General features: G+C 33.9%; 2 protein-coding genes across 2 annotated transcripts in view; both read right to left on the bottom strand.

Annotated features, from left to right (window-relative positions):
* Positions 1–14,228, bottom strand: part of LOC127853666 (peptidyl-prolyl cis-trans isomerase-like 4) — a 28,726-nt gene extending 14,498 nt beyond the window's left edge. The window contains exons 1-4 of the mRNA XM_052388361.1: positions 14,083–14,228; positions 2,580–2,647; positions 1,933–1,997; positions 1,137–1,254 (exon numbers count right to left, since the gene is read on the bottom strand). Coding sequence (XP_052244321.1) covers positions 1,137–1,254; positions 1,933–1,997; positions 2,580–2,647; positions 14,083–14,152 — 321 coding nt within the window. The 5' untranslated portion in view covers positions 14,153–14,228. The remainder of the gene's footprint in view (positions 1–1,136; positions 1,255–1,932; positions 1,998–2,579; positions 2,648–14,082) is intronic.
* Positions 14,229–16,185: 1,957 nt separating this feature from the next.
* LOC127852492 (uncharacterized) lies at positions 16,186–16,557 on the bottom strand. Its single transcript, XM_052386449.1, has one exon. The coding sequence runs from the start codon at positions 16,555–16,557 to the stop codon at positions 16,186–16,188; it is 372 nt and encodes a 123-aa protein (XP_052242409.1).
* Between the last annotated feature and the right edge of the window lie 373 nt (positions 16,558–16,930).

Raw genomic sequence — 16,930 nt, 5'->3', positions numbered from 1 at the left:
TTTTATGATAGCCATATAAGGAAAAATGCCCTGCCCCCTGGCGGCCATGTTTTTCAACAGACTGTTACTATTTTTCGAATTCTTTAAGATATTATTGGGTAATAGTTTCAGACTAAGCTTTATAAAGATTTGACGATAAATGTGACCTCTAGACCTCTGTTACATGTACCTATGTTAACTAGGTAAATGTTGACGACGCATGAAGGACAAAAGGTAATCACAAAAGGTCACCATGACCAAGATGTGCTAAGGCAAGCTCAAAAATGGATCTGGTAAGCATGTCAAAATAAAAAAAAGATATATATTTTGGGTCAGAGAGGATTAAAATAAAAATAAAAAAAAATAAAAATAAAACAATCATTAATACTGTGTTTCCTTTAGCGCATTACATATTGGACTGTTTGCCAAGTCAAAAATACATACTGTAAATCTATAAGCAGAAGTAGTAAAATATAATTAAATAATGACACAAATATCATGTAACTATTCCTTAAATATACAACACAATTGTTGAAATTAAATGTTACAACTGAGTGAAGATAAACAGCAATTAGTCCATAAAGATCTGATCAATAATTATGCAATTTTAAACTTATCCCACATGTATATATAGCGTTCTATTTTTTATCCACAATATCTCATTTTGTTTAAGTGTTCTGGTATATTAAAGAGCATTTCTGTATAACCATGATATTCAATTAGTGTTAAAACGCCTCCCAAACAATTAGACGTTTGAAAGCATTTTATTCAGCATTTGATGATACACTTGATGGTCAAAAGAACATAAACATAGCACTATTGAATATTAATTTTGATCATTTTGACTATTACAATGGCGAAAAAAAATTCAGATAATGATTTATCTACAACTGTCATAGGTGTGTTCTGCAGGTTATTTTACTAGCATTCACGATTTCAACACAATATATTGACAACTTTGAAAAAGTTGAGCATGTCCTTAACCATTGTTATATAATTTTCAGCCATTTTTTTACAGCTCCTCTGTAACTAGCATCATGTAATGGAAGGTTGGAGAATGCTATCCTAAGACTTTTTTTTAGAATCATCCTATTACTTGTGAACAAAAATTTCCAGCAAGCTAAATGGACTAATTGAGCGATGTTTTGTCAACACACCTGAGATCCGTGCATGTTTCCTCCATTGTTCACCATGGAGACAGTGCCGACGGTCCGATGTTTGAGTCTTGGTGCCAGCTCCATGTCAAAGTACTTGGCCTGCTCCCCGTAGATGGTGCTGTCCAAACAATACATGTGTGTTAGAGGATAATTTGGGGTCAGTACCAAGCTTTCACCATTTTGGGCAGATGTACATGTAATATGATAAAAGAAAAGTGTTTGTAATGGTTTTCATTAAAATTGCAATTAAATAATTTTACAAAACAAATACAGTCCAAATCGAATGGCTCAAACTCTCTTTTAGCGCTGATTTTTTTATTGCTTTATATTTATATACCTATGTAAAAAACATGCTGATATAACATACATTTAGAATAATTATGATTTTTTTTTTATTGTACGTGTAACTGTCTTAAAATATTGATTTATAACAATAATAAGTATATATTTTGTTCTTATTAATTCAAAAGCAGAAAGTAGAAATGAATAATATTCGACTGGAGATGTAAATCTATTGCAAATTCATTTTAGTCAATATAAATTAATAAGAAATCAGTCGGCTCGAATTCAGGATGGCTCAAACTTTTGTTGTCAGTCCCAGCGAGTTCGAGTCATCGGGTTTCGACTTTACATGACTAAAAAAAGCTGTAATTATATTGCTCTAGTGAATATTTAACCATTTACTTTGTTAACTGAATTGATATTCTTTTTCACTGCTTTTATTTTGAATGGTTAATTTCGGCTATCCTAAATTCATGGGCAGTCTCTTTTAAACTATTGAAAAGAACATCCTCACCCATGGACTGACTCCCCTCCCCTTCCAGTACCGGTAGGATCTCCAGTCTGTGCTATCACGTTTCTCTATAAGAAGCATAAGAAGCAAATAATTGTTAATGTGTAACACTTAAATTACTTCAGACTAATAATATTCAGGCATTCACTATATAAGACTTAAAATATGTCCAGTGTTTTTTTCATTCAAAATCGGGTTTGGTAATTGGCTCCATTCTCAATGGAAAAAGTAAATATTTTTCCTAAATGGGAGCTAAAAATTCCCAATGGAAGGTTCCCCCCCCCCAATTTTTTTTTAAGTATTTATGATCCCAATATTTTGTTCATCTCCCATCCATATAAGTTCAACCTTAGTAAATATAATACTGAAAACACGTGTATTCTCAATTTTGAAGTATTTCTTAGCAAAACAACAAAAACACAAAATTCAAAATTTAAGTCAAAACACTGCTAATTTTTCCAATCCAAATGGACCTGGCCCTATTCCCAAAATGGTGAAAAAACACTGATGTCAGACTAACAATGCAAATGACTTTCAATTCTTTCCGACTAACAATACTTCAGACTTACAATACGTCATACTTACAATACTTAGCTATATGTATATGGCAAAAATCACTTATTTTCATTTACTGTAAGAGTAAGACATACCTGTACAGTATGGAACAAGCAGAAATTGTAGTATTTTATTTTACACAGCTTTAAGAAGTTCTTGCAACCTGAAAGAGAAGACAAAAGTTGAAAACAAAACTAAAAAATTAGTCAAACTTGATATTTTTCCTTTAATAAGAAATAATTAAATACAATTTGAATTATTTATACAATGTAGGTGCTGATTCACAAATACCTATAAAAGTGTCATAAAATATGTTTAGAACATTTTGTATTTTCTTCAAAGACATATAGATGCTGATGAGTGTTTTCAAACATGCCAGGAACCATTTCTGGTTATGTGTTTAAGTACGTTATCGCAAAGGAGCAACATTTAATGGAATTTGTTATGTTCTTGTGACGCCAGTGCAAAGGTATTAAAGTTGTGTTAACAGATCGAGAACCTGCTTTTAGTTTTCTTCATCGATTATTTTATCTGCACAATTGAAACAAAACTATAAGATGTATTGATGCACAAGAAAACAGACAGACAAACATCTTGTTATGTTATAATTCAATGAAGAACATTTTCAGTAGCATCTTTCAAAGCCATCTCCTACAAAACAATTAAATTAAAATAAGAGATGTTTATTTAAAAAAAAACATTTTCATACAGTTTGGAGAAGAGTGGATGAAAAAACAGTTCACTGTAAACAGCTAAAAAGGCACATATATCTAAGATAAATCAACACCATATAATATTTCCTGAGACATTTTCTGATTACAAGAGGGCCTGAAAGGCCCAAAGTCGCTCACCTGAGATAAAAAGAAATGACCTGTTCTTTGCAGCCCGTAACATATCAATGGAACAAATGTTCTAACCAAGTTTCGTGAAGAATGAACAACACATGGCCCCCCCTGGCAGTTTGATGATCACTATAATTGAATTCACTCACAAACTTCACTTTCACAAAACAAATAACTAAGAACTCACTTTCATTGTATTATTCACTTAATTCTAATGTAAGACACTTAAAGAAAACGAACAGTTTAAATCCATTGCTTTGGCTTTGATTCATCACTTATAACTTGTGTTAATCACAACACACTAATTCACTTTAATTAAAAGACTAGCTGAGATTGGTCATTTAATGAATTCACTATGTTCACTCATCACTTATTAAAAACACTAACTTGTTGCTGCACAAATTATAGTCCTGTTCTTTATTCAATCACTAACTCAATATTTTCACTTAGAGAAAAAAATACTAAGTCACTTTGCCTTAGTTATCACTTAGTTAATAATCACACTTAGTTAAAAGAACTGAACTAACTCCACTAACTTAACACTCCCAGTTAGTGAAACACTGTAAATCACTCAGTTGCTACACTAAACAGGTCTGGCAGGTTAGTGATTCACTAACCCCAAACTTTCAATTAGTGGACGAACTCTTTCAAATTAGAGCCAGGGGGTCTAACATTAGTCTTTCACTTGTATAATCAGATGTTTCAGGTGATTAATTCTTATGGGAAAGGCCAACAATGTGTCAGTCCCCTGATTCAGAGGTGTAGCTGTCAACCTAGGTAAACATCTAATCAAATGAGAGCACTGCTATTCTTAGTATCCAGGTAAAGATAAGCACTGGTCAAAAGAGACGCAGCACTGACTAGGGCTGTAACAATAACACTAGGTGACGAATACGATACGTATACGAATACAGGGTGGCGAATGCGAATATTTATTCGCTAATATGAATTTCAATGAACAAAAGTAATACTGACCACTTGACATGACATCATATAGTATGAAACTATGAGTTTTTGTCAATTTGATTAATTGAGTATCATTGCATATTGAAAATATGAAATACAACACTTTGAAATAACAAAACACTGACTAGAACTGCTTAAACTCTGAACACAGATTTTAAACTTTTGAGAAAACACGACTAGTACCAATAAATTACTTGAGTAGAACAATTAAACGACATGTATTTGGCAGGCGGGCAAACGATATCAATAGCATTCCCTTTGCTGGGCTCCATGTTTGTTGATAACTTGCACAATCATTGTCGTAGAGATAAACAAAAAAGAAATTCCATCTGCTAATCCTTTGATTGAGCATTAAATCACTCGTATTTACCTAAATAAACATAAAACAACCATCGAATGAGTTTTCAATTCAATGTTGTAAATATTCAACCAGTGCCCGCCATTTTTGTTGATAATCTCACTGTGTAACATAGTGGGTAGGGTAAACATGATGGAAAACGCCGGAATAAGAAGAAGAACATTTAAATATAGGGCTTTATTGTATGAACCTTTATTTGTAAGGTAAGAAAAGATGATTAAACTATCAAACTCGAAACCACGTTGTTTGTATTCATCAAATACTGTACAGTAATCAGTTCAGGAGGTGGCGAATAACGAATACGATTCTTCCACAGCCGTATTCGAGTAATTCGAATATTCAAATGTATCGTTACAGCCCTAGCACTGACCACTGATGTAAACTATCTGCATCCACACTTACAGAGAGTTTTAAGCATTTATTTCATTTCTTAAGAAGTATCATACAATGAAAATATACCTGATCTATCATTAAAGTTATTAACTATCATTAACTAGAGCTTTGTAACAGACGTGACGAATACCCCCACATGCCGCATTGACACATAATATTTTGCATGTAGTCTTCACAAAACATCATGCTCAATTTTTTAAACGCACTTAAAGACCCCTTGACCTAGTTTTTGACCCAGAAAGGCCCATGTTCTAACTTGGCCTTAAGATCATCTCCATAAAACTTCTGACCAAGTTTGGTGAAGATCGGATGTAAACTACTTGAATTAGAGAGCAGACACCATGCTGAATGTTAAAAAACGCACTAAGTGACCCGGTGACCTAGTTTAAGGCCCGGAATGGCCCATGTTCAAACTTGTCCTAGGGATCATTTAGATAAAACTTGTGATCAAGTTTGTTGAGGATTTGATGAAAACTACTTGAATTAGAGAGCAGACAACATGGTGAGGTTTAAAACGCACTAAGATACCCCGTGACCTAGTTTTTGACCCGGCATGACCCATATTCAAACTTGACCTAGACATCATCTAGATACAACTTCTGACCAAGTTTGGTGAAGAGTGAATGAAAACTACTTAAATTAGAGAGTGGACAACATTGTGATGTTTAAAACGCACTAAGTGACCCCGTGACCTAGTTTTTGACCCGCCATGGCCCATGTTCGAACTTGATCTACACATCATCTAGTTACAACTTCTGACCAAGTATGGTGAAGATCGGATTTAAACTACTTGAAATAGAGAGCGGACACCATGCTCAATGTGTAAAACGTACTAAGTGACCCTGTGACCTAGTTTTTGATCTGGCATGGCCCATGTTCGAACTTGGCCTAGACATCATGTAGATACAACTTCTGACCAAGTATGGTGAAGATCGGATGAAAACTACTTGAATTAGAGAGCGGACACTTAATATGGACCGGCAGACAGACTTACAGACCGACCGACCAACCGACCGACCGACAAGTTCACTCCTATATACCCCCCTAAACTTCGTTTGTGGGGGTATAATGAATTTAAAAGTTATTAAAAATTGTAATTTAAAGAATCATTATTGTTATAATAACAAGAGGTGATTAAATCAGCCAAAACAGCTTATTTTATACAGTTCTGAGAGCACTGGCAGAAGAGTCTATTTTCCCTCAGAGCAGTCCATTTATCAATGATCAGTATCTTCCTAAATTCCAGAGCAGAACTAAAAATAGATTACTGAACCAGGTTAAACAAGGGAGATAAATACTGCACAATTATGTACATGTTGTCTTTCTTTTAGCTATCTCTTAGTTGATAGTGTCACACGTTCTGTTAGCGTGTGCTCTTTTGTTATGAGTGAGCGATTTGTTACGGTAGTTGTTTCACGTTGTTTCCCCAAGTGCGCAGGATAATAAAAGACTGTAAGTCAGAGCAACATTAACTGTAGAACTTTATTGACACAAACACACAGCAAGATGGCAATAGAGCAGAGGTCTTGAACAAATGCTATTAATTGTTAACAATACAAATTTTACAACTGAAAGTATTCAATATCTAAAACATCAAACTTTAGGGAATAACTCGCTTTTAGCAAGAGGTAACTGAAGAATTTTAATATATAAAATAATCACCAAATATTTAGACTTGCATGTAGAATGAACAATTGTAATACATACAAAATACTGAACTTATATCACGTATACAAGTAAAGTAGAAATAAAATAAATGTCTTACCTGTAAGTCAGAGCAACATTAACTGTAGAACTTTATTGACACAAACACACAGCAAGATGGCAATAGAGCAGAGGTATTGAATCCATTCTGCGTTTGGCTTATATAGGAGTTGGTTGCCATCTGCTGTTGTTATGGTCACATTTGGTTTAGATTTGCTCTGACCCACAATTAGGTAATGACAACAAAGTATGTTGTAACATCAAAAGGGAGCTTTGATTAAGATGCCAATAACAGGCTGTCATTTAAGATCTCAACATGAATAATTTGTTTGTGACTTAATTTATGTTATGTTATAATCTTTTACATGCATTGTTGACGATATTGGAATATTGAAAAAGTGTTACAGCAAAACTGTAGAAGGATGTAATGTTGATGAAATAATCTTTAACAAGCATTGTTGCTTATATTGGAAATATTGGAAAGGTATTTGATGATTCTCTTAACAATAAGTGATGTAAATATGTTGTATAATATTGCATTTACAACTAAGATTGTGTTACCCCTAAATATCATATTGCCAGAGATTGACAAGAAAACAGACATCAAGTGTAGCTGTACAAGATCATGAAACCCTACAACAATAAACAAATATACAAATGACATATACTTTTAAACAAATATTCAAATGGTCAAATAACTATAAAACTATTACTATAAAATCTTCAAATATGCAAATGACTGCATATATAAATGCAAAACAATATAAAATCTTCAAATATGCAAATGACTGCATATATAAATGCAAAACACTGTGTCACACGTTCGTTAGCGTGTGCTCTTTTCTTATGAGTGAACGATTTGTTACGGTAGGTTGTTTCCCCAAGTGCGCAGGATAATGAAAAGACTGTAAGTCAGAGCAACATTAACTGAAGAACTTTATTGACACAAACACACAGCAAGATGGCAATAGAGAAGAGGTACATGTATTGAATCCATTCTGCGTTTGGCTTATATACATGTAGGAGTTGGTTGCCATCTGCTGTTGTTATGGTCACATTTGGTTTAGATTTGCTCTGACCCACAATTAGGTAATGACAACAAAGTATGTTGTAACATCAAAAGGGAGCTTTGATTAAGATGCCAATAACAGGCTGTCATTTAAGATCTCAACATGAATAATTTGTTTGTGACTTAATTTATGTTATGTTATAATCTTTTACATGCATTGTTGACAATATTGGAATATTGAAAAAGTGTTACAGCAAAACTGTAGAAGGATGTAATGTTGATGCAATAATCTTTAACAAGCATTGTTGCTTATATTGGAAATATTGGAAAGGTATTTGATGATTCTCTTAACAATAAGTGATGTAAATATGTTGTATAATATTGCATTTACAACTAAGATTGTGTTACCCCTAAATATCATATTGCCAGAGATTGACAAGAAAACAGACATCAAGTGTAGCTATACAAGATCATGAAACCCTACAACAATAAACAAATATACAAATGACATATACTATTAAACAAATATTCAAATGGTCAAATAACTATAAAACTATTACTATAAAATCTTCAAATATGCAAATGACTGCATATATAAAAGCAAAACAATATAAAATCTTCAAATATGCAAATGAATGCATATATAAATGCAAAACACTGTGAAAATAGGCTGATCATAAGTGCTAATGACTAAAACAGTTATGTTAATTATGAAAATACTGTGTTATGAAAAATTACATAATACAGTTAATGTTACATACTAACGGCTAAAACACGGTATTTGTGCTCATAGTAGTCTCACTCACCTAAAAAATTGAAATTGTAGATACAGCATTTCCTTGGTGTTATTTTTAAAGCTCAAGGTATCCCCTACTCAAATCAAGTTGAATTTTATTTGATCATGCATGCATTATTTTTGTATCTAACATTTTCATCCTATGGTATAATACAAGTTACAGACACTACACTAGTCATATAACATGCAAGAAAAACATAGCAGAACTTCAAAACTTCAGATAGTTTTCCTTTAACATCAACTACAGGTTATAAACTGTTGAAATAAAGCAAAAAACCAAAAGTGATTACTATCTTAACAAAAAAAATCAAAGCATTAATTAATCAGGTATCAGACCAAAAGAGAACCAAGCAAGAAACTTTTCTATAACTTTTATTATAGACCCACAAGATATCTAATTAGGCATTTGTCTGAAACCAGGAAGTATATTCAAACAAAATAAATCAAAACAATTGGTTTGAAAAAGCATAAGTTTTCATAAAAGGTAGAATTGCATGCTCATAAGTTTGGTTACAGACACTACCAAAATATATGATTCCAAAAACAGTTGCATAATGGCATAAAGCATTAAAAAATGCACTATAAAAGCAAGTTAAATAAAAACAGTGACTTGAACATTATATCAAATGATTTTTGATCTGTTAGAATTTTAGTTAAAACACATTTTTTGTGTACATGATCTGAGTTGGTTACAGACACTACACATGGGGTAACAATAGCTGTCCAGGAGACGTGTACAGTGTAGCTTGACAATTCTCAGTGCTGGGCACATACAAGTCAAAGAAGACTAATCTGACATTATGAGTTTGGCATCTCATATAAATTGGCACACCTGTATAGAGTTTCAAATTAATATAATCTAGAATTTCATTATGCAGCAATAAGCATTACCAAATAATGTGCGGAAAACTTTCCAAACATTTCAGTGTAAAAAAAAAAGTAATTTTGCAAGCAGCAAATCAGTGATGTATTTATAACCCCTTGTTACTCTAGCTATCAAGATAATCACAGAGAAGTTTAAGCTTTAAGTAATGTTTGCACTGAATTTGAATTTGCGAAGTCCACTTTCAATAATATCTCTGGATCTTGTGCGCTATAAACAAGATGACATCTATTGATTCCTGAAAACAGTCATCTCTTCCAGGCCAAATTTGCTTAACTTTCAAAATAAATGTATTTCAATCTGATTTCTGTTCCAAAGCAAACACTAAAATGTCCTTTGATTCCATTCTTTTGCTCTAGCCTAGCAGCTATGAAGGCATCATAGTTGTATTTTAGCTTCTAATATTTTCGTTTGTTCTCCCAATGCTTAACCTTCATGCAGCCAAACATAGTCTTATTTTTTATTTTAAGCTTTCCGGTGGTTTATAGAGAAATATCAGTGAATTAAAACTGATCATTTCACTGTTTCAAACAGTGAAAATTATCAGTGAAAATTATCGATAATTTTCACTGTTTCCTGTGAAATGACGTCATTGTTTTACGAAATGACGTCATTATCGCAGCGAAATTCTTTAGTTAAACTCTTTAAAAATGTATATAAACTGTAAAAAAAAGCATAAAATAAAAAGAAAATTTGTTGGATTCGGTGGAATATCGATTTTAATTCACTCGTGATCATAGAAAAAATATATTTTTTATGATCACTCGTGAATTAAAATCGATAATCCACCGAATCCAACAAATATCCTCTATATCTTCTTTTTTGCTTGATTTATCTTTGCTTCCTGAAACAAGAACGGAAACAAAATTCATTTTCCTTTCTTCAAAGTTTCTGCTACTAATTAAAGTATAAGAATGTAAATTTATATGCATGTAGTGTAAAGCATACAGTGCGCATGTCTTCATTGATCCATTCATAAGCAAAGGAAATGATTAAATGCAGCATTTGGATCAAAGTAAAAAACAGAAGTTACTTCAGACATGGTTAAAACTCATCACTTTAGCTTTAAAAATGATTTCATATGCTCTTTGATAACATGAACAATAATAAGTTAAATGTGTAGGCATTGTAGAGTCTGTAACCATATGACCATCAAAACAAACTGTTTGATATTGTGTCTGATCTCAGTAAATTCTCAAATGGTTTTGTTTGGATTTACTGTTCTCATGATATTTAATGCAAAAAACTATGTTTCCAATTGCATATTCTAGGAGATAATTGAAAAAATGCCAGTTTATAGAAAGCTACACTATGAAGACAATTTATTTACATTATTATGATAAATATTTCAAATTTCAGACAGAAAATGTCTAAATAATGCACCTTAGACATCAGCAATGTAATACAAAATACAATTTTGTTTCATTTTACTCACATATTACAAAAAAGGTTTAAGGCTTACAGAAGGAAGTTAGTGGTTACAGACACTACGAATTTTAGCGTAGCATAATCAAAATGGTAGATACATACCTGAGTCATTACAAGAGGTCTGCTCTTGTCTTCTCTCCATATTAAAGGGTTGTATCATCGTAAAGAACACAGACATATTTAGATAAATCATTTTAGAAAAAGAAAATCAGGTTATATTGTTCCTAAATAAATTGTTCATAAAATAATTCCACAAGAATGCTTACAATATTTCATCCCAAGAGGTCTTGCTTTACCTTTTTTGCACATTAATCTATTGCACAATGTATGATGTAACATTCCAACATAAAAGATGGAAGTTTCCCATGAGTAAAACAAAATATTTATGAGAAATAGAACAGGTAGTTTTTTCCTTCATTTTTTACACATTTTTGTAGTGTCTGTAACTTTTTTTATTGAGTTGCTGTTTTTTAATGGTACAATACAGCACCACCAATTTTGGCCAACTTGGACATCACATGGGTACACATGAGCCAATGTAGGATTTATACTTTTCCATAATGAAACAACAAAATTATTGCCATATAAACTTGTAAAGGTTACAGACACTACAAAATTTAGAACTGATAAGTTTGACAAAGAACAAGCTCTCATTCGAATATCTTTGCTGGAAATGTGATTTAAATGGTTTAACTACTTACTATAATATACAGTCGAGTTCTAGATGTCAATAAAAGTTATAATTAATGTCATTTTGTACACAATGTTGGCATATAACAACAGATTAGTGTTTGAATTTCAGTGTTGAAACAAAATTTCTACTGACGGTATTTTGCTCATAAAATCCATAATATTTTACCGATTTCTTTAATTCAAGAAGCAACATTTGCAGGATAGAATTCTGAATAAAACTAGACCAATAAATGCACAATTTCAGTATGATATTTCGAGAATTCTCTATTTTATATTCAAGCTTTTTTCGAGTGAGACTGCATAACGCTAAAAAATGGCCATTTTTAGAGCTTGTTTCCATGCATATCTCAAGAATGGGTTACACAAATCTCTTGAAATTTTCAGGAAAGTAAGAGAGGTATATGCCAGGCTTACCAATCTTTAATATTGGTTCTTATCGTGTTTACTTTTTCTTTTTCATGCATATAACATGAAAATTCCCTTATGAGCACCTATACCGTGTTTTAGCCGTAATGACATAATAAAACAAAACTTTACTACACAGGAAACAAATGTTCTGACCAAATTTCATGAAGATTCGGCAAAAAATGTGTCTTATAGACTGTTCACTTGTTTTCACTATATACATATAGAGAAAACTGCCCCACCCCCTGGCGGCCATGTTTTTTCACCCATCATGACCATTTGCGAACTTATCCGAGATATCTATAAAGGGGTTGTTTAGAAAAAATATTATGATGATTAGGCAAATAATGTGACTTCTAGAGTGTTAACAAGCTTTTTTTACTATATAAATATAAGGAAAATGACCTCCCCCCCTCTGGCAGCCATGTTTTTTTACCGATCCAAACCATTTTCAAAATTCAACCGTCATTATCCAGAAAACACATGTTCTGACCAAAGTTCATGAAGATTGCACCAAAAATGTGACTTCTAGAGTGTTCACATGTTTTCACTATAACATATAGAGAAAACTGCCCCGCCCCCTGGCGGCCATGTTTTTTCACCGATCTGGACCATTTTCAAACTCGTCCGAGATATCAATGAAACCAATGTTTTGACCAAGTTTCATGATGATTGGGCAAAAATTGTGACTTCTAGAGTGTTCACAAGGTTTCACTATAGCCATATAAGGAATACTGCCCCGCCCCCTGGCAGCCATGTTTTTCAATGGACTGGAACCATTTTTGAACTCAACCAACATATCACTTAGACAAACATTTTGACAAAGTTACATGAAGATTGGGCCTAAAATGTGACTTCTACAGTGTTCACAAGGTTTTCCTTTTTTTGACCTAGTGACCTAGTTTTTGACCCAGCATGACCCAGTTTCGAACTCAGTCGAGGTATAATAGGACAAATTTTCTGACCAAATTTCATGAAGATCAGACAATAAATGTGGCCTCTGAAGTATTCACAAGGCAAAATGTTGATGACGCACGAAGGACGAAAGGCGATCACAAAAGCTCATCATGAGCACGTTGTGCTCAGGTGAGCGCATAAAAACAATTTATTTTTAAACATTTCAATCCCAATAAAATTTTAACATAGCTCCAGTTGTGCAAACAGTTTTTAGTTTATGCAAAAAGGACATAATTACAATATCATTGTGTTTATTTATGCAAGAAAACATTTGACCCGGCTCATTTTACCAATTAAAGTGCAGTTTGAATCTCAAACTAAACAGATAGTTTAGCTTTATTGGTCATTGTCAGCTCGGGTACTACTTACATGTATCCCTGGTACTCTTAATTATACTTAAATGTACCCCGCGTACAGAAAATAGACTTACAGGTTTCCAGCCAATTAAGACTGTAACTGATTTTTATTCATGCCCAAAATCTGATGATGTAAAACGCGCTACAGAATAAAAAAACAAAATTCTCTTTGAAAAAAAACTTTATCAACATGCTTTTTTTGAGAAGTTACGATAATATTGAGGCCCATTTACAGAGTATTGACATAAATATGCAAATAGCTGATTTGAAAAAATAGTCAACAATGACCACTTAAGCATTAAAATGCACGGGTATGTTTCAGTATAGTTTCTGTACCCGGGGTACATTTAACTTTTTTTAGTACCCAAGCGGACAATGTCCGATCGAGCAATAGTTTACATGAAAATGCCTTTTCCAGTTGCAACCCTCAGTGACCTGGAGAGTCAAAAGCTAGAAGTTGGTCTATTGCAACTAGTTGCATGCATAACATCACTTTTTACCTGCACCTGTCCTTTGAAATTTCACAGAGTACTGCTTTTGGAAAAGAAAAAAAAATATTTCTAATGACATACATTACTTTCTTTGCATGTCGGAATTTGTACTTGGTGTGATTATGAACTATTCAAGGTCCGGAAAATCCCAAACAATTGTACCATTATGTATCAGTTGTACTGATTTGAATAAAAAATGTCCGAAAACATTCATCCGACATCTATGCGAAGTATATCAATTATGTTTCAATTAAAGGTATCAAAACGTTACTTAAACCAGACTGCTAATTAAAAGATAAATAAATGAAGAGATTTACACAAAGGTCTTTCTTCAGTAAACAGATCAACTGTCAAATTCCCGAGAGACGTTTCTATTAAGACTGCCATTCTACAGTTGTCTCATTTTTCAACACAATTTTCTAATGAGCAGCAGTAAAGTCGAAATGGTCAGAAATCCTATCGGTCTGAATACATATCCGAATAATACATGGATTTGGACGCAGTCCGCCATTTAACTTCAAATGTCGTTTAGTAAACTTATTCCGAGTAAAAGGCGAAAGAAAACATGTTGTTGTATTCTGTATATGATTTATATATAAACTGCTTAAGGTAAAAATACTACTACAATTCGAAGTGGACAGGCGCATGTCGGACAGTTTAGAGAGCATTAATATAATAATTAAAACCAACTTATTAAAACTAGTTATTAGCAACAAAGCGTGTTAAGTGCACGGTGGAACTGTTCGGTTATTCTTAATACAGGTGGTGACCCTTAACTAATTACCAAAAGGAAAACAATTTTATGCAATTCGTTTTGTTGATGACACAAAAGGCTGCTAGATCTAATATACTTCAACTACGTACTTCCTACAGTCAATTACTGACAATTACACGGAGGCTTATTATAGGCAGATATGGACACTGTCGAGCCCGTTTCCTGGGAAGAACCAGTACTTGGTGTCTATCGAGGAGATAATGAGAACGCTCCCCAAGTCGGGAGCGAACCCACGAACTCTCGATCGCTTGGCGGACACCTCATCCGCTACATTACCTCGACCTCAAACAATGTGTGCTTTAGCGGTATTTTTCAGCATCTGGAAATAAAAGATAACGAAGTAACCGTTGCATAGAAGATATGGTGGACGCCTAACGACCAGGAGGTCTCTTGTTCGATCTCAAACGTTTCTAAATGTCACCCTAAAATACATCAAGTACTAGTCCTACCAGGACACGGATTCGACAATGTCTCAATAAGCCTCATGCTTTTGATGCAATCAAGCCAAAATTAAATAGGTTAAAACTAAATCTGGCTAAAGCTGTTGATAATGGCATAAACTGATTGAACATAGACACGACAACGCTGTGTCAACTCAATTTTGATTCCGACGATTATCAATGTCTAAATATGTGTAAGTACAACATAATTGTTTGCAATTGATATATTTTATGAATACAGGTCTCTTTCATGATTTAATGTTCTTTCACCACCTATATTGTCGCCAGTATAAAGCAACGATATATATTTTCATTGATAGATGTTGTTGTTTTTTTAATTGTGTCGGCACACAATAATCAAAGCGCTGAAGGCACTTCAGTTGTTCGCCCTTTGAACGTAAGTAATATTACTTACAGCCACGGGACATTAAGTTCGACTTTTCAACGTAGGCCAATCGACCGGCCACGAAAAATGCTAACACCCATGTAGGTTACTTTTAATTGTCTACAATGGTGAGATTTTGAAGAAAAAAACATCAAAGAGGAAAATGCCATTGATTAACAATCTCTCATAATTTTATACAGTATTCACACAAACTTCATTTATGATTAAAAATATTTAAAAAATTCAAAAGTCTAAGTAGGCGCTAAAGAAAAGTCAGTGAGTATATCAAAGAATGAATAACATCATAATTATTATAATAAATGTATTGGTATCAACGACCATTGTATTAAATTCTCAATCAAACTGCATTACAACATATTTAATATTTTTCGCCTGAAATTAAATGCTTTATTTAATGTATTTCGATTTCATTGTTTATTCATTTTCATGTACTGACATTAACGTGTAGCATCACCATCACCATCACCACCACCATTACCACAACCATCACCACTACCACCATCACAATCACCACCATCACCACCTATATCTCCATCACCACCACCATCACCACCACCAATTCCACCACAATCACCATCACCACCACCGCCAGAGCCACACCAACAATCAGCAACAACATGACGAATTACCTCCATCATCACCACTATTACCATTTTCAACACCACCATCATCATCACCAGCAACACCATCACAATCACAATCACCACCATCACTACCTTTATCTTCATCAACACCACCATCACCACCACCAATTCCACCACAATCACCATCACCACCACCACCAGAGCCACACCAACAATCAGCTACAACATGACAAATTACCTCCATCATCACCACCATTACCATTTCTACTACCACCTTCACCACTACCATCACAAGCACCAACATTACCACCATCACTACCACTATCGCCCCTCACCACTTCCATCACAATCACCACCATCACCACCACCATCACCACCACCATCGCCCCCTTCAACAACATCACCACTATTACCATCATTATCACGACCACAATCCTTTTAACCAGCTCTACCATTACCAACACCATCATCATCACCACCACCATCACCATCTTCCCCATTATCACGACCAACACGACCACCACCTCCATCACAATCACTACCAACACCACCACCATAATCACAAACAACATCATAACCATCACCATTGTGACACCACAACTATCGCCTTCACCATCACCACCATCATCACCAACATCACCACCACCAACATCATCACCAACACCACAATCAACACAACCACCATTACCATCATCATAACTTACGTCACAACCATCACCACCACCGTCACCTTAACCATCACCACCACCACCACCACCATCAACAACAGCATCGCCACCACCATAACATTCACCACCATCATCACCGCCATCATCACCATCGCCAATACCATCATCACAACCATAACCACCACCACCACAATAACCACAATCACCAGCACTATCACCATTTCCACAACCACCATCACTATCATCATCATCTTGCAAATCATCATTATTTTCCTTGTTAATCTAACAAAAT

Source organism: Dreissena polymorpha, chromosome 12 (genome assembly GCF_020536995.1).
Source record: "Dreissena polymorpha isolate Duluth1 chromosome 12, UMN_Dpol_1.0, whole genome shotgun sequence".
NCBI lineage: Eukaryota > Metazoa > Mollusca > Bivalvia > Myida > Dreissenidae > Dreissena > Dreissena polymorpha.
The sequence above is the reverse complement of the archived record's forward strand: the minus strand, read 5'-3'. Positions and strand labels throughout refer to the sequence as shown.